Source organism: Muntiacus reevesi, chromosome 8 (assembly GCF_963930625.1).
Source record: "Muntiacus reevesi chromosome 8, mMunRee1.1, whole genome shotgun sequence".
NCBI lineage: Eukaryota > Metazoa > Chordata > Mammalia > Artiodactyla > Cervidae > Muntiacus > Muntiacus reevesi.
In genome coordinates, this window is record NC_089256.1 from 48789621 (window position 1) to 48815036 (window position 25416).

The 25416-nt window shown below is 39.2% G+C and overlaps 2 protein-coding genes and 1 pseudogene across 6 annotated transcripts in view; 2 read left to right on the forward strand and 1 right to left on the reverse strand.

Annotated features, from left to right (window-relative positions):
• IQCG (IQ motif containing G) overlaps window positions 1-25416 on the forward strand; it is a 49777-nt gene that overhangs the window by 644 nt on the left and 23717 nt on the right. The window contains exons 1-5 of one of the 4 annotated variants that reach the window (XM_065943045.1): window positions 7253-7477; window positions 11078-11138; window positions 13109-13379; window positions 17596-17819; window positions 19833-19961. In XM_065943045.1, coding sequence (XP_065799117.1) covers window positions 11131-11138; window positions 13109-13379; window positions 17596-17819; window positions 19833-19961 — 632 coding nt within the window. In that variant the 5' untranslated portion in view covers window positions 7253-7477; window positions 11078-11130. Of the gene's footprint in view, window positions 1-7252; window positions 7478-11077; window positions 11139-13108; window positions 13380-17595; window positions 17820-19832; window positions 19962-25416 lie in introns of those variants that run through there. The other 3 variants (XM_065943048.1, XM_065943046.1, XM_065943049.1) reach the window with 3 other exon arrangements.
• Window positions 1786-1885, forward strand: LOC136173859 (U6 spliceosomal RNA; annotated as a pseudogene).
• RPL35A (ribosomal protein L35a) lies at window positions 3606-7119 on the reverse strand. 2 transcript variants are annotated; one of them, XM_065943051.1, is made up of 5 exons: window positions 7068-7119; window positions 6383-6427; window positions 6013-6165; window positions 4888-5032; window positions 3606-3682 (listed from the first exon to the last, which is right to left on the reverse strand). In XM_065943051.1, the coding sequence occupies exons 2-5, from the start codon at window positions 6391-6393 to the stop codon at window positions 3659-3661; spliced, it is 333 nt and encodes a 110-aa protein (XP_065799123.1). In that variant the 5' UTR covers window positions 6394-6427; window positions 7068-7119; the 3' UTR covers window positions 3606-3658. The 2 variants fall into 2 exon arrangements, with proteins under 2 accessions (XP_065799123.1, XP_065799122.1); XM_065943050.1 differs by having other exon boundaries at window positions 7023-7098.

Below are 25416 nucleotides of genomic sequence, written 5' to 3' on the forward strand. Positions count from 1 at the left end.
ACCACCAGAAAGGTCCCAGACCCACTTCTTTAAACTAAAGTCATTTTCTGTACAATCAATGAATGTTAAGAGTTGCAAATGCGTTAACCCCGGTGGCTTAGATGGCAAAAAATCTGCCTGCAATGCGGGAGACCCGGGTTTGATCCCTGAGTAGGGAAGATCCCCTGGAGAAGAGAATGACTTACCTACTCCAGTACTCTTGCCTGGAGAACTGCATGGACAGAGGGTAACAGTCCATGGGGTTGCAAACAGTTGAACATAACTGAGCAATTAACACTTTTAACCCTGGAGGAAACCTGGTAGATCCTTGCTATTAAAGGCTTAAAAGCCTTTTAAAAAAGATGTTTCTATAGAAACATCCCACCCTTGCCTTCTCCCACAGCATCGAAACAGGTATATTATCTATGGTGAAACAGACCAGCCCAGGTTGGATGCATGAGACAAGTGCTCGGGCCTGGTGCACTGGGAAGACCCAGACGGATGGGGTAGAGAGGGAGGTGGGAGGGGGGATCGGGATGGGGAATACATGTAAATCCATGGCTGAGTCATGTCAATGTATGACAAAAACCACTACAATATTGTAAAGCAATTAGCCTCCAACTAATAAAAATAAATGGGGGAAAAAAAAAAGCTTAAAAGCTGAGCTGTGAGGAACTATAAAAAAACTCATCTTGTGGCCCACAAAAGAAACCAAAGAACTGAGAACTGGAAGCACTGAGCTTCTAACAGTCACTTAGGGAATTGAATATTGTAAATTACTATACTAGGTACTGTAGTAGGTTAAAAAAAAAAAATTCCCAAGAATTTATACTTCATTGGATAAGATTATGTACTTGAAAAAAAGAAAAAAAAAAAATGGGTGGGAAATCCTACACAAGAATTGTGGCATTAGATGTGTCTATCATCCCACTAGTGGAAGGTGGGATTTTAAACCAAACTTATCACTTTTAGTATGTGCTCTCTACACAAAAACCACAAAGAAATTCCAGATTGTGAAGAAAGAATGGTACCAGTTATCAAGTTCCTAGAGATAACAGCAGTGTCACGCTTGTGGAATGGCAGTTTTAATAGTTTAAAGGACAAGGTGCTAGCCATTTTAGTTCATTTCTGTGAAACAAGAAATTCCTCCAATGTAACTTTGTCTTGAGGATAGTCTGCATTAAACCAAACCTCGCTATTTTACAGGTTCTCACAAGTGCTACCATTACATCATGCATCAATTTGTGTGCAAGGCTTACTTCCAACTGCATTTACTCTGGTTATCCTACAAACTCTCAGCTTGCTTTCAAGTGCCTATCACTTCTTGTTTATCCACCTCATTACTCTACCATCGTCCCTGGATTTATCCATTGAACTCCTACAACAGAGAGAATTAAGATTTCGTCTCCTCTGTACGCCTAATCCAGACCCCACTACCTGCCTTCCTAGACATGTTGACAGATGGGCATTCTCCAGCTTTCTCGAACTCATGAACTCTCCCTCTCAACCATCTGCTGGTCCCCCAAATTTGTGGTTACCTGTTCAGCAACCAAAGCTGAGAAAATTACTTTTGAAGACTCCTTTCCACAATTGGTTTTAAAATTTGGTTAATGTTTAATCTATTTCAGTGTGCAAACGTCTTAGTTAAGACTGCAAAGCCTACCTGGTTTCCCTTCCTGGTTTATGCTGAGTTGCACAGGGATCTTTCTAAAATATGAATTTTGTCACCTGTCACTCAAGCTCTTCAATGACACTCTAATGAGAATACTGTTGGGACATCCTTGGCGGTCCAGTGGTTAAGACTCCACACTTTGGAAGCACACAAACTAAAACTGGGATACTACCAAGATTAGCATGGTCCCTGCACAAGGATGACACACAAATATGTGAAGCGTTCCATATTAAGAAAAAAAAAAAAAAGACTCCGTTTCCACTGCAGGGGGGCATGGGTTCGACCCCTTGTTGGGGAACTAAGATCCCATATGCTATGAGTGACACAGTCAAAAACAAAATTAAATACTAATATCCTGGCATCTGGTAGTTTTCTAGACTTTCCAGTTACTCCAAATAGGTTTTAGTTCCATTACATAACCCAGTTAATTGGCTCCTCACATGCCTTCTGCTTACACATCAAACCTTTGTGCCATTTCCCTTTTGAAACTGTAGGAAGAGATGCTTGGCAAGTGATATTTCAAGCATCTCCTCTATTTGAGGACCCCAAGAGTACTACTTAACAAAGTAGTTACTTTATGTTGGTTATTTTTTTGAGGATAACTAAAGCTCACTGAAAATCCCATGGACGGAGGAGCCTGGTAGGCTGCAGTCCATGGGGTTGCGAAGTGGGACACGACTGAGCGACTTCACTTCACAGCTCACTGAAGGTCTGGTATCTGCTCTACCTTGTCTTGACCCAACTTTCCAAGTTCAATCTCCTTAAGATTCTACTCAAGACATTTGAAATGTGGTGGCCTTGAAAGGGTAAGGAGAGCATGGTTGCTCAATGACTCCAAACTGCTGCTTCTTACGACCCACATTGTTTCCCTTACGGCCATGCCTCCCAATAGTTGCTGCTGGACAACAAAGACTGGCAGTACAAACACATACCCAATTTCCCTGACTCTTCCAACAATTTTGGCTTCAGGGCCCCCATTAAACTAAGTGAAATGTAGAACTGCTATGTGCTACTCATTTTTAAGAGCTCTTAGAGAAGCCCACAAACAATTTTAAGTCAAAAGGGGCTGAGTTTGTCAAACTCCCATTATGCCAAAACATCTCAATCCTGCACTTTACTATATTAAGACATGGAGCCAAAGAAAGCAACACTGTCCAGGCAATCCTGACCACCCTCTACTAAGATTTTCTTCTAAGGTTTATGGCATTTTGGAGACACTTTCAAGTTACATATTATTCCCAACCAATGTTATATAAATACTGCAATGCTTTGTCCAGTCACAAATCCCAAATATACCTCACCCATGTTTGTTCAAATAAGCCGCCAAATACCATCAATATATTCCGCAAATTTCTCCCATCTACCATTTTTAATTCCCAAGTTTCCCAACCAATCTATATCAAAGTGCATGCTATTACAAGGTACTTTAGATCAAAACAAGGTTATTTCAGTGTAATGAGGGAGACAGCTACCAATACCACAGCGCCAGAATTGAAACAAAAGGAAGAATTATAGATCCCTTTGATGTGGAAACCTGGAAAAGTTATACATATATACAATACTGGCTAAAGCAACTTCCCTGGCTGAGTAGTGGTTAGTACCCTGCAGTCTCACTGCCAAGGGCCTAGGTTTGATCACTGGTTGGGGGACAGAGAAAACCCATAAGCCACACAGTGATGCCAAATTAAAAAATGTTTCCATAGGCTAGGTTCCAGTGCTCCATCACTAGAAACCTTCCAAGATACTCCTTTCCACTGTTTCCAACTAAAAATCACTTGTAATCTTCCCCCTACCATTTAAGATCTTGTATTAAGATACAAGATACATCCATCCTCATCAAAACCCTCCTATAGTCCTATATTCTCTAGGCTCCTGTGTACTCTGTTTATGCCTGATAACCACCACCATTTTAGGACTTAGCAAATGTATTCAGGACAAAAAATTTTTTAAGCCATTTAACAAAAGCACAACAGGACAAATCCACACTTTTATTTATTTTCAAGAAGTTTAAATCCTCGAAGGGTACAGCATCTGGAGGGGAAAAGAACACAAGGTGCACATTATATACAAGAGGTACTGAATACCACAACATAAATACATCTCTCATCCCATTACCTATCTCTCTGAGAGGCACCCAATGACTCATACCCTCATGGGAAGGGAACTAACGTTTATAGCCTTCACTTTCTGAATATTCAGACTAAGAATCAGTACTGGGAACACAGAGTCCATTTAATTTTGTCTCCTCTAGCAATACGGGGGCTTCCCAGGTGGTGGTAGTGGTAAAGCATCCGCCTGCCAGTGCAGGAGACAAGTCAGAAAGATACCCTGACTTGTATCAGGGCACGGCCCACTCCAGTATCCTTGTCTGAGAAATCCCATGGACAGAGGACTCTGGAGGGCTTCAGTCCATGAGGTCGCGTTTGGACATGACCGAAGAGACTTCACTCACACGCATTAACAGTAAAAACCTGTTCTGATAAAAATTTCAACTGCTCAGCAGGGTTCAGTAGTGCCCTGTGTCCCCAAAGATGTAGCCCTGTCTATTAAAAATGCATCCTAAATAAAGAAAACAGGGGCTATCCTGTTAGAAAAACCACAGAATCTGGAGTTAAAGGTTTTGGCTGAAGCCTTGGAATGTGAGCATCTGTTAGCCTTAATACCCATTTCAAGACTGTCATGATGAAGAGATGGGAAGTATTAAGAATTATGTCAAAAAAGAAAAAAGAATTATGCCAGGAAAAGGTATACTGAATTTTCATTTTCTAGCAATTACTTCAGAGCCCAATACATTTGCCAGAAAACTGTTCATTTAAATAGCCGACCCTTGAACAACCCAGTTTGAACTGCACATGTCCACTTATACGCAGACTTTTTTCAGTAAATACATACACAATCTGAAGTTGACTGAATCCACAGATGCAGATGCCAACTGCAAAGTTATAAGTAGATTTCCCACTAGCCCCTAACCCCTGTGTTGTTCAAGGGTCAAATGCTATTCCCTACCACTTCCAGGCAGCTTTAGCAATTACCTGAAATCTAGGCACAACCCATTTGAACCCTTTGCCTTCGCTTTTCATATAATGCCAAGAAAATATTCCATAATACATTTTCACAGCAGCCACTCATTTTACAGCCTGAACTATTGGTGACATTTTATTATCACAATAGTCCTTAGTGGTCCAAGCCGCTTAGTTTGATTCCACAAGGTTCCACACTGTTAACAATGTACTTACCACACGGATTCTGTGTCCAATGGCCTTAGCAGGAAGGTTACTTCGGAATTTGGCACGAACCATGCCACTGTTTCCATGAGCTCGAGTTATCTTTCCCCAGATTACTCTGGTTTTGTTAGGTTTTCCACCAGGAGTTACTGTGTTGCTGATTTTCAAACGATTAAAAATAAAAAAGGCATGAGAACCCACAGGACCAATACAGTGGTGCAAAATCAAGGTGACTTCTAGATCAGTGGCCCTCAACCCCGTTAACCACTTAATTCACTTGAGAAATAAATGCTAATAGTTGTAATAGTGGAGAAGGCAGGGGGTAGATGAAAGAGGGGACAAAAAATCTGAGTATAGGGAGAGAAACTTGTTTCTAATTGTAAACAGCCAAGGAAGGCCTTACTAAAAAGCTAATGCTTGAAAAAAAAGACTGGAAGGTAAGGGAACAGCTTGTGTTAAAGAACGGGAGGCTGTGTCCCTGGCTTGGGGGAAGGCAAAATATAACCAAGATGAATCTTAGCTGGGTTAAGAGAAAACACGGGGAGCCCTAAATGCATAAAGTCTTAGAAGCTCCTTAATGACTTCAGCTTTTAATCATATGAGATGGAGACCAGCTTGGAGCTTCAGCAAAAGTATAGATGATTTGATTTATAATTAAAAATCTCAAAGGATCTCTCTGGTTGCAGCAAGAAAAGGGGCTGAGGGAGATGAAAGCATTCCCCAAAGATCTTTTTTAAAACCATTAAAAAACAACAGTCCACCCATTTCTTCCACCTCTCCCTCAGCCTCTATGCCAAAAGTTTAACTGAGTTAGAATGGGTTTAAGAACCAATACTCGAGAGAGAGAATATTTTTAAGCATCCATAAAAAATATAACCTCAAGAGATCAACAAAATGAATTAAAGTACATGAAAAATACTCTACAAAACCTTAAAATCATATTATAAGAAGCTGACTCCTCCTTTGAAACAATTAACAGCTGTAATTTTTCTAAGCGCAGTAGACATCTACATCCAACACTACCCTAAAGTTGCTTACAATCCCAAAGTAAAAACCACAACAGTATCAATTACTTTACCAACTTAAAGTGAGACAAATCAAGTAAATACTCCAGAAAGTATAATACTATAAACTTACTTCTTTGCTTTGTACACATAAGCACATCTCTTGCCTAGATAGAATTCAGTTTCATCTCGAGCATATACACCTTCAATTTTCAGGAGAGCAGTGTGTTCCCTTTGGTTCCGTAGACCCCGTTTATAGCCAGCAAAAATGGCCTTGGACCACAGCCTAAGACAAAATACATTGTTAATTCTAATCTGTTAAAAGATCTCATTTAACTTCAACAAGCAACAGGTATGGTTTGACTTGTGATGACCCCCACCTAAATTTACCTATACCAAACATCTAATCTTTTTATCCCCACCAAACTTAAACTCACATTTACGATCAAGCCTAATAAACAAGTACACTATAAGTACAAAGCAATGATATTTAAAACACATACCTTCCAGACATATTTGTCGTTTTAGAAGTCCCGTTCCCAGCAGGCCTTAAAACAAAAATAATCAGTTTAAAACATTGCAACGCCCGTTTCCCACTTACTAGCTTCCTGTGGAACAGCATCCCAAACTCAAAGAATACTGGATCAGTAAGCAAACGCCAAAATGAAGATAAAAACTAAAGATTCTACACTACAAGACATAACTCGTAGAAACACCAAAATTAAGTCTTAAGAAAATTTATGCTACGATCACTGGGAAAAAATGAAGGTCAAGAAACCAGAGAAGAACACAGAGAACAACACTTTTACACACCGAACAGGAAAGAAAACCTAAGGGAAGACATAGTAAACATGCAAAAAAAAAAAATAAAAGGTTTGAGGTGGCAGTAAATGGACAAAGAACCCTGCCTAGAGGTGCTGCTGTTGCCAGACAAAATGCATGTATTTTGTATTTTACTCCGCTAGGGCCCGGAAGCAACTGGGGTTACCGGAGCACCCATTCTCGGAGGTCAGTGTACCAGCACCATCAGTCCCATATCTCCTCCATCCTGTCCTCCCTGTTGCTGGAAACCACAGAGATCGTTAGCCGGTAGAACCTCGGAGTCACACCAGTGCCTCGTCCGAGGGATACAGCCGAGCCTACCCCACTTATTTGCCCCCAAAGTTCAGCTGCAGGAACTCCACACACCTCCACAGGGTCCAAGATGGCTGAAAGAGACCGGCGAGGACCCGCCGCGTGGCCTTGTGGGTAAACACATCTCCGCCCCGCCCCCGTTTAGGTAACTTCCGCGACCGCCAGAAAAGTAAGCCTCAGAAATCGCCTTCTGACTGAAATAAACCACGTTCAAAATCACCTGTACAATTCTTTACCTAAGTCCTTTTATCTTTGTAAGCTGCAAAATGTATTATTTTTGGAACACAGGGAGGCAAAATGGTAGCCACCTAAAAGAGAAGAAAAGGTCCTCCGAAGCTGTCCGTTGCCATAGAAACACCTTAGCTTAGTTCCGACGGCATCGGAGGGTGTAGTTGGCAAAGTGAAGCCGGAGGGAAGGACGACTTACGCTTGGAGTACCCCAGAACTGATTCGCCAACAAGGGGGTATTTTTCCTTCTTACCACTTAGGAGTAGGGCAAACGTAAGCTCTCGGATCCTAGCCTGGAAGAGAAACCCAGCGAGCAGGAAAGCAGGAGGAGAAAGCTCTTCTCTATACCTTTCCTACCCCTTTGCGTGCACGTGTACTCAGTCGCGTCTATTTGTGACGCTGTGCACCGTCCTCCGCCAGGCTCTCTGTCCATGGGATTCTCTAGGCAAGAATACTGGAGTGGGTTGCCATGCTCTCCTCCAGGGGACCTTCCCCACCCAAGGAGCTTACCCGTATCTCCTGCATTGGCCGGCGGATTCTTTACAACCAGCGCCACCTGGGAAGCTTGGCCGGCGGGTTATTTACAACCAGCGCCACCTGAGAAGCCCTCTTTCTCCCTTTCTGCGTCCCTGTTCAGTCGTGTTCGACTCTTTGCAACCCTATGGACTGTAACGCGCCAGGCTCCTCTGTCAATGGGGTTCTCCAGGCAAGAATACTGGAATGGGTTGCCATTCCCTCCTCCAGGGGATCTCTCCGATCCAGGGATCGAACCAGTGTCTCCTTTGGCTCCTGCATTGCAAGCGGATTCTTTACCCATTGAGCCACCTGGAAACCACCCCTTCCCAACCCCCGCCTTTACCACCCGTTTAATCTTTTCCTCCTTTTACTCCTTTATCTCTTTAGAGAAATGACTTAAGTTCTTACCGCCATTCTTCGTTTTGACTACGAGGGTGAAGAGCCCAGCCCTGACAAAGCCTTGTTGCCTTTTAAGGAGAACTCAGCTGCCAGAGGGCTTTCCTGGTGGCTCAGCAGTGGGAAAAAAAAAAAAAAAAAAAATCCTCCTGCTAGTGCAGGAGACAGGGTTCCATCCCTGGGTTGGGAAGGTCCCCTGGAGAAAGGAATGGCAACCCACTCCAGTATTCTTGCTTGGGAAATCCCATGGATTTAATTTGGAAGCTATTAGAGTAGTTCAAGCACGAAACAACAGCTAGATTCAGCAGGGTACTGGGGGAGATAGAAATTGAAAGTAAAATCCACAGAACCTGGTGATGATTTGAATTGGGGGAATGCTGATTACAGGATGCAGAAGGAAGCAGAAAGGACTCCTGAGTTTCTAGTGTTGAGGAATGAGCAGGCAGAACTTGAAAGCACTGGATTCTTCATAAGCATAGGCCTATATTACTTATGTGAGGCATACTTACTGATGCCCCAGGCCTGAAAAATGGAAAAATAAAGAACAACGCAGCAAAAGGACAAAATCTTAACACCATATTACTTGCTTCTAAGTCTGCCCTTGTACTGGAAAATTTAGCTAGTTTGGAATATCTTTTTTTTTCCAGGTTATGTAAAGATTCTTTCAGTTCAGACAGTCACTCAGTCATGTCTGACTCCTTGCGACCCCATGAACCGCAGCACGCCAGGACTCCCTGTCCACCAACTCCCAGAGTCCACCCAAACTCATGTCCATCGAGTCCGTGATGCCATCCAACCATCTCATCCTCTGTTGTCCTCTTCTCCTCCTGCCCTCAGTCTTTCCCAGCATCAGAGTCTTTTCCAATGAGTCAGCTCTTTGCATCAGGTGGCCAAAGTACTGGAGTTTCAACTTCAACATTAGTCCTTCGAGTGAACACCCAGGACTGGTCTCCTTTAGGATGGACTGGTTGGATCTCCTTGTGGCTCAAGGGACTCTCAAGAGTCTTCTCCAACACCACAGTTCAAAAGCATCAATTCTGTGCTCAGCTTTCTTTATAGTCCAACTCTCACATCCATACATGACTACTGGAAAAACCATAGCCTTGACTAGATGGACCTTTGTTGGCAAAGTAATGTCTCTGCTTTTCAATATGCTGTCTAGGTTGGTCATAACTTTCCTTCCAAGGAATAAGCGTCTTTTAATTTCATGGCTGTAATCACCATCTGCAGTGATTTTGGAGCCCAAAAAAATAAAGTCAGGCACTGTTTCCACTGCTTCCCCATCTATTTGCCGTGAAGTGATGGGACCAGATGCCATGATCTTAGTTTTCTGAATGTTGAGCCAACTTTTTCACTCTCCTCTTTCACTTTCATCAAGAGGCTCTTTAGTTCTTCACTTTCTGCCATAAGGGTGGTGTCATCTACACATCTAAGGTTATTGATATTTCTCTCGCCACTCTTGATTCCAGCTTGTGCTTCTTCCAGCCCAGCGTTTCTCATGATGTACTCTGCATATAAGTAAATAAGCAGCATGACAATATACAGCCTTGACGTACTCCTTTTCCTATTTGGAACCAGTCTGTTTTTCCATGTCCAGTTCTAATTTGCTTCCTGACCTGCATACAGGTTTCTCAAGGGGCAGGTCAGGTGGTCTGGTATTCCCATCTCTTTCAGAATTTTCCACAGTTTATTGTGATCCACACAGTCAAAGGCTTTGGCATAGTCAATAAAGCAGAAATAGATGTTTTTCTAGAACTCTCTTGCTTTTGCAATGATCCGGCGAATATTGGCAGTTTGATCTCTGGTTCCTCTGCCTTTTCTAAAACCAGCTTGAACATCTGGAATATTCTTTCAGTTTTTCATATAAAATGTTTGTTGCATGGGACATACTTGTACCACCCTCCTAAGGATCACTTTATTGTAGACAAGATCACACTGGAAACTTGCTATTCACTCTTTGCTCTGTATATGGCAAAATTCTCCATAGTCTGTTCTCATTGTAAAGCTTATTTAACCAGAAAGGACTTTCCTTTACTGAGGAAGGATAACATATTGATAGCAGTATTAAACTTATTTTCAGGATAAATAGTTTTTCCCGGTATAACGGCAATTGTTTTTCTGGATGCAATAAAATCCGTTAATCTAGCAGATCAGGGGAATGGAACCATCAAATATTTTAGTAATCAGAATAACAGAAAAGTAAATCTGTTGTATATGAAGATTACCAGTTAATGCTCAGAATATAATTTAAAAACATACAAAAGACACATTGGACATTGGTCGTGGTGTTTGAGTCGCTAAGTTGTGTCCACATGGACTGTAGCCTACCAGGCTTCTCTGTCCATGGGATATCTCAGGCAAGAATTCTGGAATGTGTTGCCATTTCCTTCTGTAGGGGATCTTTCTGACCCAGAGATCAAACCCATATCTCCTGCGTTGCAGTCAGATTCTTTACTGCTGAGCCACCAGGGAAGCTCTACATTGGCATTAATTTGCCTTAAGAAACACGAAGATTGGATTTATCTGCCAGTAATTAAGCTGGCTACTAAATAGACCTGTGCCATTCGATGGCAGACTGCTATGCAAAGCTAGAGGGGATAAGCCACAGCTCTTGTACTTCTTTTTCCGATTCCCTGGTGGCTCAGAGGGTAAACCATCTGCCTGCAATGCAGGAGACCCAGGTTCGATCCCTGGATTGGGAAGATCCCCTGAAGAAGGAAATGGCAATCCACTCCAGTATTCTTGCCTAGAAAATTCCATGGATGGAGGAGCCTGGTGTGCTACAGTTCATGGGGTCACAAAGAGTCGGACACGACTGAGCGACTTCACTTGTTTTTGTTAATGTCACAGTTTAATGTCACAGTTTATAGAGATAAATGTCATTCAACACTCCCAAAACTAATCTGTGTTTTTTCCCACTTTAGGTGATTGTATGTCCGTGAAATTATAATGTACCAAGGAAATTAACTCAAGAAGAATGGAAGAGTATGTTCCAAATTCCATTTTATTGTGTGTATATATATATATATAACGACTTATATTAAATTTCTGTGTATTATTTACCCTAGCTGTGTAACAAATTACTCCAAAACTTAGTGACTTAAAATATAAATGTTTATTATTTCACGTAGTTTCTGAAGGTTAGGAATTTGGGAGTAGCTTGGTTATATGGGTCAAGAATTGAGGAACAGCTTAGTGGGGTGGTTCTGTTTTGGGGTTTCTTATAAGTCGAAGTTGGTCAGGGCTGCAGTCATCTGAAGACTTGACTGGGGCTAGGGTATCCACTCCAAGATGGCTCGTTTACAGAGTTGGCAAGTTGATGCTGTCTTTTGTCGAGAGGCCTTAGTTCCTCACTCTCATGAGACTTTTCACAGGACTTCTGGAGCATCCTCATGACAAGGCATCTGGATTCCCACAGAGTGAGAGATTTGAGAAAATGATAGAGAAACTAATGTCTCAAAATCACCTAGCCTTGGAAGCCACGATATCCTTTTGGTTATATAGGTTAGTCCTATTAAGTGTGGGGAAGATCACAGAGGGGCATGAGTATAAGAAGGTGAGACTCCTATGGGCCACCTTGAGAATGGCTGCTACAGTCCACGTTTTGTGAACTGAAACGGAGCAGGGCCCTGTAGGGCTCCCAGGCATGGAGGCCTTTCTGGCTCCCATTTCTTGTAGGCAAGACTCCAGCATTATAACTTTCCGTGAGTTCCAAAGGGCAGATTTGAACAGTTGCTAATCAAGGGTGTACGTGCTAAGTCGCTTCAGTCATGTCCAACTCTTTGAGACCCCATGGAGTATAGCCTGCCAGGCTCCTCTGTCCATGGGGATTCTCCAGGCAAGAATACTTGGAGTGGGGTGCCATTTCCTTTTCCAGGGGATCTTCCCTACCCAGGAATCGAACCAGCACCTCTTAACGCCTCCTGCATTGGCAGGTGGGTTCTTTACCACTAGAGCCACCTGGGAAGCTAATCAAGGGAAAGCAAAAATGAAAAGTTGCCCAGTCGTGTCTGACTCTTTGCAACCCCGTGGACTATACAGTCCATGGAATTCTCCAGGCCAGAATACTGGAGTGGATAGCCTTTCCCTTCTCCAGGGGACCTTCCCAAACCAGGGATGGAACCAAGGTCTCCCGCATTGCAGGTGGATTCTTTACCAGCTGAACCACAAGGGAAGCCCAGGAATACTGGAGTGGGTAGCCTATCCCTTCCCCAAGGGGACCTTCCCAAATCAGGGATGGAACCCAGGTCTCCCGCATTGCAGGTGGATTCTTTACCAACTAAGCTGTCAGGGAAGCCCAATCAAGGAAGAAGCAGCCAAAAATCACCAGAGGTAAGATGAAAGGGACCAGAGAAGCTCATCAAGATTAGAAGACCCACCACCTAAAATGAGATTAAGGAAGTGCAAGCTCTGCCCTCACTCTAATCTTGTTAGAGACCCCACCTTTGACCCTCATCAAATTCTCTAGGATTGGGACTCTAGATTGTTGTTTGAGACAGAACATAGTTTTAGGTTCCTCTTTGCCTGGCAAAGCAATAAAGCTAGCTATCCTTTTCTCCGCCCCAAACTCTGTCTCCAGGATTTGATTTGGCACCTGGTGTACAGAGAAGCTGAGCTTTCAGTTAACATAACCATGAGACAATTTTGATTAGCATCTGAAAATGTTGCTAGAAAAAAAGTTGATCTGGCTGAAGTTCAAATTGGTTAAGCATAGTCAAATAGCAGGGGCTACCCATCCTTAACTTAATAAACAGTAAGTTTCTTTTCTTTGGGAAGTCAGAATGTTACTGGGGGTTATTAAGCAGAATCATCTGCAAAGTACTTTTGTTCATTCTCTTGAGTATATGGCAAAATGGACTTTACAGGAACCCATCTATATGCTGCCTGTGTTTTTGGATTTAAGTCATTTTAAACATTTGATTGCTGACTTATTTTTTCCTTCCTTCTTTCTTTAGAGGTCAACTTGAAGCCTCAAATCTTCCTCCAGAAGTTTGGCCTTCTGAAGTGACGGTGTCAGTGACAGGAGAACCACCTAATACTGCTGTAGAAGAAAAGGAGGAAACAGCCAAAGAAGCAGTCATAGAAATCAGCCCAGAAATCACGAAGCCACTCTCCATTCTAGACGTGCTGAGGATCTCTGCAGTTCTGGAGGACACCATAGACCAGCTCTCCATTCTAAACTATATCATGCCAGTTCAGTATGAAAAAAGACAAAACATCAGCTTGGTATATACATTCACCATTAATTTTTGCTTTCTCTTTATTTCTCCCTCATTTTCAGTACCTATGCCATTCAATTTAACTTGGGAAATTGCACCTTCTAGTCAGGTAAAGGGCTACAGTAATGATCTGAGATATGTACTCTCAGTTAATGGAGTGAAATAGACATAGCTCAAGGTACATCTCACAAAATATCCTTTTTTCATGATATATTGGCATTATTCTAAAAAGTCTATAGATAAGTCAGTATAAATACAATATATATACTGAGGAGATAAATAACTGTGTTGTCTTATTTGTCTTGTATTGGTATTTGTCAGCTGGCAACCCACTCCAGTATTCTTGCCTAGAGAATCGCCATGGACAGAGGAGCCTGGCGGGCTAGTCCATGGGGTCGCAAAGAGTCAGACTGAGCAATTAAGTACAACAGCACAAAAGCTAACTGAGGGGCTTCCCTGGTGGCTCAGTGGTAAAGAATCTGCCCGTGATGCAGGCAACCTGGTTTCAATCCCTGGGTTGGGAAGGTTCCCCTGGAGAAGGAAATAGCAACCCACTCCAGTATTCTTGCCTGGAGAAAAAAAAAAAGCTAACTGAACACCAAGGGGGAGGAATTTCAACTGGACCCTGTCAACATTGCTTTCATCTAAAATGATTTTGTCATTGCTAAATATGTTGCAATCTGCTTTTCTGAATAGCCAGCCACATTATTGCATTAGCCATTACATTTTCAATGATGCTACGGATTCCTCCCTCAAATCACCACTGAGTTATGAAAAAACTCAACTTGGTGGTGAGCAAAATCTTTCATAAATTCTTAAGCCCTTAAACCATAAACAATTTTTAAGTAAAAATACATATTTATTAAGTTTAACAAAATTGTATAATTTGTAAAGAATGTCTTATTTGTGATTCTGTGATAAATGCAACTTGCTATAAAAATGAGAGGGTAAATTAATTTTCATGTCTAATAGAAAAGAAGTCCATATTTACTGTGACTAGAAAATTAAATTTTCCTTTAATTGCCCCTTACAATTTTATAATTATTATTGTTACTATTACTACTGCTATATGTATAAACTAAATTCACAAAACTTTTATTAGAGTTTTAAAAGTGGATTTGAAGTTACAGGATCATTATGGTTGAATTGTGCAATAAGCAATTCATTTCACTTTCTCAGTCTTAGTTTTCTCATTTATGAATTGTGGTGGAGTTTTAATGAAATGAGCCCTTCTACTACTAATATTCCGTGAGTTTTAGGGTGATTTTAAAACATTAATGGGTATTATAGGAATTTTACAACAAATCAGTTTCCTTATTAATTTATGAAAAGTGAGGACATCTGGAAACCCAAGAACTAAACCTTTCAGTGCGCTTAAAATGAGTATAATTCTTAAATTGTTTGTTAACAAGTAGTACAGAAGAGACACTAACCTCACTAAATATCTTCAGTTAACAAGATAAAGTTTTCCCAATGATATTTACTGTCAGGCTTTAAAAAGGGTAATTTTCCATCATAGAAACTCAAGAGAGAAAGAAAAACACAAATTTATAAACAACATTCAGTAGTGGTCACCATTCCAGTACATAAAAGAAGAAAACTTCTCCAGTTTTATTCTGGTTTGTGATCTTCACCCACAGAATTTTCTGACGTAACAGAGAGAGGCCCTGCTTATGATTTTATAGAAATATAAATAGTAAAGGTTTTTACTCTTACTCTGATTAACAGAGCTTAAAAGTCCCTTTCAGAATATGTTAGTTATATAACTTTTAAAAATGTGACTCTTAAAATAATTTTTCATTTTATAGTATTATAGTTGTTCTAACTCATAAATTTTTATAGTACCATTGCCCTGCATAAGATAAATATTTAAAAACCTTAGTACTAATGTAGATGTTTTCTTTCTTTAAAAGCTTCATGTTGTTGAGCTTTATAGTAACAACACTGCGATGGAAGTTTAGTTAGCATTATCCCTCTTCCACAACCATTTTTATAGCTAAAGAATAATGGAATGGAATGATGAAAAACATACTAATGTACTAAGTTCTAAAAGAAGTGGGAGTAATTGATCTGAACTTTGGAAAGAGCTCCTTTGCAGGGAATACTGTTTTTATTTTTTCCCTTAGGATCTAACACCCTCCCATACAAGGAGGTGAATGGGTCAGAATATTTAGCTAGTTCCTTTAAGTTCTCTTCTAAAAACTCATATTTATTTCTAGTAATCTGTCCATCAGGCCATTTGACACATTTGCTTCCTTTTCCAGATGCCCGAGCACAAATGTAGAGGAATGATGGTTAGGGCGATCAGAAAAAAAATAAACTTTCCAGGCCTTACATTTCCCATTCCCTCCCTAGTTCAGAAAATCTAGAGTAAAACCATCCGCATACTTAAAGCTTTCTTTATGCATAGCTAAGTTTCAATTTAATTGTTGGAGGTCTGTGGTTTCTGTTCTCTTTGTAGTCAGTCATATCAATTTTAATTTAAAGGAGTATTTTAAAATCTAATTCTTATTTAAGGTAGCATTTTGTTTTGTACTTGGTTATGTTTGTTTTTCTCAGATCTGCATCTCTTTGCCTGCTGTTGATAAAGGAAAAAGGCTGTTGAGTCTGTGTTTATTAATCTTTATTGATAGTTTTTTAAAAAAACTAATCTAATTGAACTTTAGCTAAGGAAGACCTAGGCTTTTATGCAAATAAAATTCTCCTGTGCATAGGATCAGCACAAGAATTTAAGTAATCATATCAAATGTTGAACTTACATGGTTCTGTGCAGTGTTCTATTGTTTCTTTATTTTGACCTATTCACTCTGTGCAGTGGTCTAAATGCCCTTTTTCTTTCTTTTTCTCCTTTCCTTTCTTTTTTTCTTTCATCAGTAACTGCAGGATGGCAAGTACTATTATTATCCCTATTTTATCAATGGGAAAATGGAGGCGTAGAGGTATTAAATAGTTGTCTAAAGTCAATGTGGTTTAGTAACAGGGTCAGGATTTAAACAAGGAAGTCTGGTTTCAGAGTCCCATATGAACTGCATAACCACTGTGTTACATGGTTTCCCATTGGCTCAAGGTTTTAGCCACAGATTAAATAGGAATCATCAATTGAAAGTGTATCCTGTCCCAGTTGAAAGATGGTAATGCTTACCTCTTACTATTCAAGTTTGGGTCTGAAAAATAATTTTTTTTGGCTTTTCCCCACATGAACTTTGAAAGCTATACCACAGCACTAAATACACTATCAGCTCCTACTCTTTGGGATGATTCTCTTTTAATTCTTTATACAGTGGGCCCTCCGTATCTGTGGGTTCCACATCTGCAGATTCAAGCAACCATAGATCAAAAATATTCAGAAAAAAATTCCAGTATGTTCCCAAAAGCATAACTTGAATTTGCTGTGTGCTGGCAGTTATATACATAGTATTTACATTGTTTTAGTATTATAGGTCATCTAGAGATGATTTAACCCACTCCAGTGTTCTTGCCTGGAGAATCCCAGGGATGGGGGAGCCTGGTGGGTTGCTGTCTATGGGGTCACACAGAGTTGGACACGACTGAAGTGACTTAGCAGCAGCTGCAGAGATGATTTAAAGTATATGAGAGGAAAAAAAAGTATATAAAGAATGTACACAGGTTATATACAAATACTATGCCATTTTACATAAGGGACTTCAGGATCTGTGGAGTTTGGTCTTCTTGAGGGCTAGGGTGGGGGTGTGGTGATGGATCAGACCAATCCTCCACAGTTACCAAGGGATGACTATATTTCAGATTCGATTCACGTGTTCAGCGAACATTTGAGTCTTTGCTGTACCCTGGACATTGTTCTAAACAATGGGATTATAAAGATGGCCACATTTATTTAATATTATCTTGTTCCAAAAAGAATTTGAGGTGCACCAAGATCTGTAAGACACTGTCCCTCTCCTCATGGAATTTATAATTTAATGGAGATATTTATACAAATAATTACAAACGGTAAATGTCTGCTAATAGAGATGTTTCACAGAGAACTGTCTTAAAGTTTACCAGTTTGGGGAATGACAGAGAGTGGGAATGTATAAAGGCAGGAAGACAGAGCATGCAGTTTAATGTGGCTGAAGAAGAGGGTAATTTTCTGGTACTGATATTACAAGAGGTTTAAAATGTAGGAATAGGCCCTTATATAGCATTGTTTCTTTTTGTTTTAAAAACCCGTCTTAACGTGAAACATCATTTATTGTTTTTAGAAGAATAACAAAGAAATGCATTCAGAAGGAAGAAGCTCAGGAAAAGTTCCACTGGTATCAGAACCCTCAAAAATATCGAGTTCATTGGTACATAAAGAAGAACCCAAGTTGCCGGAAATCAGACAAGGAGGCCAGTTTAACAAAGTGCAAGATCTTATCTTCAAAAAGCCCACAAGGCAGACCATAATGAATACAGAGACACTGAAGAAAATTCAGATTGATAGGTAAGGAAGGAGAGCACATTTGGAAATGTAATAATGTATTTCTGGATGGATGAAGAGTGAGTACAGGGGTGGCTGACTGTTCTCTTCTCTTAATGGATTGGTCATTATATCCAAGTGACTGCAGATAATAGAATTAGCCAAGGGCTGTCTAGGGGGAAGTGTGGTATAGTTAAAAGTATTAATATGGTGGCTATATGGTTGGGCAAGTTATTGAACCTTTGTTTACAGTTTTTAAAAATGAGAATAATGATAACTTTGGAGGGAGTTATCAGCCAAGTGCTTGGCAGAGATTGGTGGCTATTTGATCCTTTTTCTCTAGTAAGAGATAGATACTATCAAAGTATTCAAATTTTAAACTTTTAATCCTGAGGATTTCTTAAGCAGTCTCAATTTCCATTGTCTTATTGCTTAGTTTTTCATTGTCAACTGGCTTGCTGACAAAGAATCCTGTTAGGTTTAAAAGAAAGTATAACCTTATGATAGTAACTTTTGGTAAATAAGGGTTTATAGCAATTACCCAGGGCCACTAGCCAAATCCAGCCTGTAGTCTGTTTTTGAAAATAAATTTTACTGGAATCCAGCATCGCCCATTTCATATATTGTCTATGACTGCTTTCATGGGAGAGTAGTTTCAACAGGGAATTTATGTCCTGCAAAACCAAAAACATTAACTATTTGTCCAATTACAGAAAAACTTGCTGGCCTCTGCTTTAGACCCTCACCAGAAGGGTATCATCTCTTATTGGAAATAATCTGGTTTCACATTTGCATCCCTTAAAGATGGTGTCCTGTTTATAAGCTGCTAGTTAATGTCCCTTCATTCTCAGTGTGTGGGATCATAGTTTTTCAATTGATGTGACTTCATTGTATTTATTTTCTCAATATAGTTATTGAATATTTTGTGTGAACTATTGGTAATAATTATGTAAAACAGTAAGTATACCTCTTGCTGATTCTATATCAAAACATTAAATAACAGTATTTAAAATTCTCTCCCTAGGAGAGAATACTCAATGGACTATGAGTCAAGAGTCTGAATTAAATAGTTTTATCTCTTTTTCAAATTAGTTCTGTGAACTTGGGCAAGGAAGGCATTTAATCTTCCTGAGTCTGGATTCACTCATCTCTAAAATGTGTTGTATTAGCTCTTCATACAAAAATTTTTAAATGATTTAACTTTTTAAAAATTATGAAATACTTAAACAATGCAGAAAAATGTGAAGAATAAAATTATTAATCCTTATGTATATAACCACTAAATCTTAACATTTTACATGATAGCTTTAAGAGTTTTTTTTTCAAATAAAATATGTCAGGTACAATTGAAGCCTCTGATTTTAGTCCGCTGACCCTTCCCCCAAATATTTCTTCTGAATTTGTTGTTTATTGTTCTCTTGTATATGTTGTGATACTTTTATTAAGTAGGTAAGTATTTTCTTTAAACGATACATGTAGGTAGCTCAGATGGTAAAGAGTCTGCCTGCAATGCGGGAGACCTGGGTTTGATCCCTGGTTCAGGAAGATCCCCTGGGGAAGGAAAATGGCAACACACTCCAGTATTCTTGCCTGGAGAATTCCATGGACAGAGGAGCCTGCTGGGCTACAGTCCATGGGGTCACAAAGAATTGGACATGACTGACTAACTTTCATTTCACATTCATAGTTTTACGTGTTCTTAAATGTTGCATACACAATATCATGCTGTACATTCCAGGTCCGGTAGTCCTCAGTATGTAAACTTTTTCTGGTTAAGGAGTTTCTCTTTTTTGCTAAGAGTTGTTGTTTGTTTTTAAATGATGTGATGATCATTTGGCTTTTTTCTCCTTTTATCCTTATTAATGTGATGATTTCCATTAGTAGATTTTCTAATACTAAACTATTTCTGCCTTCCAAGAATAATTCAAATTTAGTTATGATGGTCCTTCTGGGTCTTAACTTGTGTGATTTCTCTAGCCCTTTGTGAATATGGGGAAATACATCTTACCGATTCATCTTTTTTGTTTCTCGTTACAGGCAATTTTTCAGTGATGTAATTACAGAAACTATGGAGGAGTTGCAAGAAGAAGGCACTTTCACCAATCTCCTGAAAACTTTGGGCAAAGAAAGGGAAAGCAAAATGCATTTCTATGATATCATTGCCAGGTGAGAGTAACTTTAGGCTTATTTGCCTTGTTGCATTTTAAAGTGCTATAAAACTCTTACTGGAAGTCTTTGATTTCTAAAGCAATCAAGTTTTTGCTTTTAAGGGGAGATAACTAGAAGTCAGAAAGTTGGATTCTATTTGGAGTTCTGCTGGAAAAATAGCTCAATTTCTGGGCTTCAGTTATCTGTATCTATAGTATAGATAGTACAATATATGTACTACACAGATGAGTAGTGCATAATCTATGGTTTGTTTTGGCAATGACAATCTCAAGTTAGCAGGATTTCTCTAGATGCTACTTAATGATAAGGGGTTTTTTGTTGTTATTGTTGTTGCTATAGACTGAATGTTTGTGCCCCTCTAACTTCAATTTTTGAAATCCTAACCTCCAGAGTGATGGTTTTAGGAGGCTGGAGGTCTTTGGTCATTGAGTAGGTCTGAAGGATGGAGCCCTCATCAGTGGGATTAGTGCCCTTATAAACAAGACCCAGGAGAGCTGCCTTCCTCTTCTGTCATGCAGATACAAATGAAAATGGGCAGTTGTGAGCTGGGTGGCAGGTTCTCACCAGACCCTGAATTGGCTGGCACCCAGATCTTGTACTTAATAGCCTCCAGAACTGTGAGAAATGAATTTCTCTGTTTATAAGCCTTCCAATCTATCATATTTTTATTATAGCAGCTCAAGCTAAGATAGGTATTATTTTGTTTTTTATTGTATTGTACTGTTATTTTATTTTAAAACTAAATAGTGGGATTGATGAAGATAGCAGAATTCCATTTCTGAGGGCAAACAGAAACAACATAAAATAGTTAAATTCTTATTCAGACAGTACTGAGTTTGAATTCTGCTCTGCCATTTACTACTTGTGTGACTATGGCAAGTGTGTGAGTCTGTATCTTCTTAGAGATAGATGCCAAGATGAGATTTAAGATTTCTATCAGGGAAACTGTTACGTGAGAGAAAATGGGGAGGGAGCCTTTGGACTCAATGCTAGACTCACCCTAAGTGAAGGAGAGGGAAGGTTGGGTGGATGACACCACCCTGCAATCTAAGGATGATTTGGCAAGGTCATCAGGGAGTCCTTGAGCAAAAGTCAAGCATCAGAAAAGTCCAGAGTCTCCTAGGAAGGGATGGCCTTATCCCTGCCACCCGCAAAACTTGGCTGGGAGCAGTCTGTGGGAAGGATGACCTCAGACCACACACAGTGGAGGAATTCAGAGCCGAGAGCTTGGACCCTTATTTGATTACATTGCCTGTATTGGAGGTCTGTGGGGCACATTCTCAGGTCCTCCGCAGCAAGTTACCTCAACTATGTGTATTTTCCTCATCTGTAAAACAGGAGTGATGACAGAGGTTATGTCATTGGGTTTTAAGAGGTGCTCAGAATAGAAAAGATTCTTCTTTTTCCTCTTCCTGTTCCTCCTCCTCTTAGCTTGTTCTCAGCAGCAGCAATTTTAGATACTACACTGATGAGCCAGAAAATCCTCTTCCAGTTTACTAAAATCACAGTCTTTTTTTAAAATTAATTAATTTTTTATTGAAGGATAATTGCTTTATAGAATTTTGCTGTTTTCTGTCAAACCTCAACATGAATCAGCCATAGGTATACATATATCTCCTACCTTTTGAAACTCCATCCCATCTCCTTCCCCATCCCACCCCTCTAGGTTGATACAAAGCCCCTGTTTGAGTTTCCTGAGCCATACAGCAAATTCACAGCTATCTATTTTACATATGACAATGTAAGTTTCCATATTACTCTTTCCATACATCTCACCCTCTCCTCCCCTCTCCCCATGTCCATAAGTCTATTCTCTATGTCTGTTTCTCCCTTGTTTCCCTGTAAATAAATTCTTCAGTACCATTTTTCTAGATTCTGTATATATGCGTTAGAAGACGGTATTTATCTTTCTCTTTCTGATTCAGTTCACTCTGCATATGGGTTCTAGGTTCATCCATCTCATTAGAACTGACTCAAATGTGTTCCTTTTTATGGCTGAGTAAATTCCACTGTGTATATGTACCACAACTTCTTTATCCATTCATCTGTCGATGGACATCTAGATTGCTTTCATATTCTAGCTATTGTAAATAGTGCTGCAGTGAACAATGGGATACACATGTCTCTTTCAATTTTGGTTTCCTCAGGGTATATGCCTAGGAGTAGGATTGCTGTGTCATATTGTGGTTTTATTCCTAGTTATTTAAGGAATTTCCATGCCATCTTCCATAGTGGCTATATTAATTTACATTCCCACCAGCAGTACCAGAGCATTTCCTTTTCTCCACACACTCTCCAGAATTTATTGTTTGTAGACTTTTTGATGATGGCCATTCTGACTGGTGTGAGGTGATATCTTATTGTAGTTTTGATTTGCATTTCTCTAATAATGAATGATGTTGAGCATCTTTTCATGTGTTTGTTAGCCATCTGTATATCTTCTTTGGAGAAATGTCTGCTTAGGTCTTTTTCCACTTTTTGATTGGGTTGTTTGTTTTTCTGGTCTTGAGTTGTATGAGCTGCTTGTATATTTTGGAAGTTAATCCTTTGTCAGTTGTTTCATTTGCTATTATTTTCTCCCATTCTGAGGGTTGTTTTTTCATCTTGCTTATAAAAGCTTCCTTTGCTGTGCAGAAACTTTTAAGTTTAATCGGGTCCCACTTGTTTACTTTTGTTTTTATTTCCATTACTCTAGGATGTGGGTCATAGAGGATCTTGCTTTGATTTATGTCATCAAGTGTTCTGCCTATGTTTTCCTCTAAGAGTTTTATAATTTCTGGTCTTACATTTAGGTCTTTAATCCATTTTGAGTTTATCTTTGTGTATGGTGTTAGGAAGTGTTTTAATTTCATTCTTTTACATGTAGCTGTCCAGTTTTCCCAGCACCATTTATTGAAGAGGCTGTCTTTGCCCCATGGTATATTCTTGCCTCCTTTGTCAAAAATAAGGTACCCATAGGTGCATGGGTTTATTTCTGGGTTTTCTATCTTGTTCCATTGGTCTATATTTCTGTTTTTGTGCCAGTACCATACTGTCTTGATGTCTGTAGCTTTGTAGTATAATCTGAAGTCAGGAAGGTTGATTCCTCCACTTCATTCTTCTTTCTCAAGACTGCTTTGACTATTCGGGTTCTTTTGTGTTTCCATATGAATTGTGAAATTTTTTTTCTAGTTCTCTGAAAAAAGCCATTGGTAATTTGATAGGGATCGCATTGAATCTGTAGATTGCATTTGGCAGTATAGTCAGGAACATGGAATATCTCTCCATCTGTTTATGTCATCTTTGATTTCTTTCATTGGTGTCATAATATTCTGTGTACAGTTCTTTTGTCTCCTTAGGTAGGTTTATTCCTAGATATTTACTTCTTTTTGTTGCGATGGTGAATGGGATTGATTCCTTAATTTCTCTTTCTGATTTTTCATTGTTAGTATATAGAATTGCAAGTGATTTCTGTCTATTGATTTTGTATCCTGCAACTTTCCTAAATTCACTGATGAGCTCTAGTAATTTTCTGATACTATCTTTAGGGTTTTCTATGTACAGTATCATGTCATCTGCAAACAGTGAGAGCTTTACTTCTTCTTTTCTGATCTGGATTCTTTTTTTTCTTTTTCTTCTCTGATTGCTTGTAGCTAGCACTTCCAGAACTATGTTGAATAATAGTGACAAAAATGGACACCCTTGTCTTGTTTCTGATCTTAGGGGGAATGCTTTTAGTTTTTCACCATTGAGAATAACATTTGCTGTAGGGTTATTATTTATGGCCTTTACTATGTTGAGATAAGTTCCTTCTATGTCCATTTTTTGAAGAGTTTTAATCATAAATGGGTGCTGAATTTTGTCAAAGGCTTTTTCTGCATCTATTGAGATTATCATATAATTTTTATCTTTCAATTTGTTAATATGGTATATCACATTGATTGATTTGAGTATATTGAAGAATCCTTGCATCCCTGGAATAAACCCAGCTTGATCATGGTGTATGAGCTTTTTGATGTGTAACTAAATTCTGTTTGCTAAAGTTTTGTTGAGGATTTTTGCATCTATGTTCATCAGTGATATTGGCCTGTAGTTTTCTTTTGTTGGTTTGTCTTTGTCTGGTTTTGGTATCAGGGTGATGGTGGCCTTGTAGAATGAGTTTGGAAGTGTTCCTTCCTCTGCAATTTTTTGAAAAGGTTTTAGAAGGATAGGCATTAGCTCTTCTCTAAGTTTGATAGAATTCACCTGTGAAGCCATCTGGTCCTGGGCTTTTGTTTTTTGGGAGATTTTTGATCACAGCTTCAATTTCAGTGCTTGTAATTGGGTTGTTCATAATTTCCATTTCTTCCTGGTTCAGTCTTGGCAGACTGAACTTTTCTAAGAATCCCTCCTTTTCTTCCAGGTTACCCATTTTATTACCATATAGTTGTTCATAATAGTCTCTTATAATCCTTTGTATTTCTGCATTGTCTGACGTAACCTCTCCTTTTTCATTTCTAATTTTGTTGATTTGATTCTTCTCTCTTTTTTTCTTGATGAGTCTGGCTAAAGGTTTGTCAATTATGTTTATCTTCTCAGAACCAGCTTTTAGTTTTATTAATCTTTACTATTGTTTCTTTCATTTCTTTTTTATTTTTTTCTGCTCAGGTGTTTATTATTTATTTCTTTCTACTAATTTAGGGTTTTTTTCTTCTTTTTCCAGTTATTTTAGGTGTACAGTTAGGTTGTCTATTTGATGTTTTTTTTGTTTCTTGAGATAGGATTCTATTGCTATAAACTTCCCTCTTAGAACTGCTTTTGCTGCATCCCACAGGTTTTGAGTTGTCGTGTTTTAATTATCACTTGTTTCTAGAAATTTTTGATTTCCCTTTTGATTTCTTCAGTAACCTGTTGGTTACTTAGAAGTGTGTTGTTTAGTCTCCATGTTTTTGTGTGTCTTACACTTTTTTTCTTGTAATTGATATCTAGTCTCATAGCATTGTGGTTGGAAAAGATGCTTGATATGATTTTAATTTTCTTAAATTTGCTGAGGTTTGATTTGTGACCCAAGATGTGGTCTATCCTGGAAAATGTTCCATGTGCACTTAAGAAGGTGTATTCTTCTGCATTTGGATGGAATGTCCTGAAGATATCAATAAGATCCATCTCATCTAATGCATCATTTAAGGCTTGTGTTTCCTTATTCATTTTCTGTCTTGATGATCTGTCCATTGGTGTGAGTGGGGAGTTAAAATCTCCTACTTATTATTGTGTTACTGTCAATTTCTCCTTTTATGTCTGTTAGTGTTTGTCTTATGTATTGAGGTGTTCCTATGTTAGGTGCATAGATGTTTACAATTGTTATGTCTTCCTCTTGGATTGGTCCCTTGATCATTATGTAGTGTCCTTCCCTATCTCTTATAACCTTCTTTAAGGTCTATTTTGTCTGATATGAGGATTGCTACTTCAGCTTTCTTTTGCTTCCCGTTTGCGT

Coding starts and splice junctions, on each gene's coding strand:
- RPL35A (XM_065943051.1), bottom strand. Junction 5,033..6,012: donor TATGTGTACAAAGCAAAGAA/GTAAGTTTATAG, acceptor TTTGAAAATCAG/CAACACAGTAACTCCTGGTG. Junction 3,683..4,887: donor TTGGACACAGAATCCGTGTG/GTAAGTACATTG, acceptor TTTCCCCTCCAG/ATGCTGTACCCTTCGAGGAT.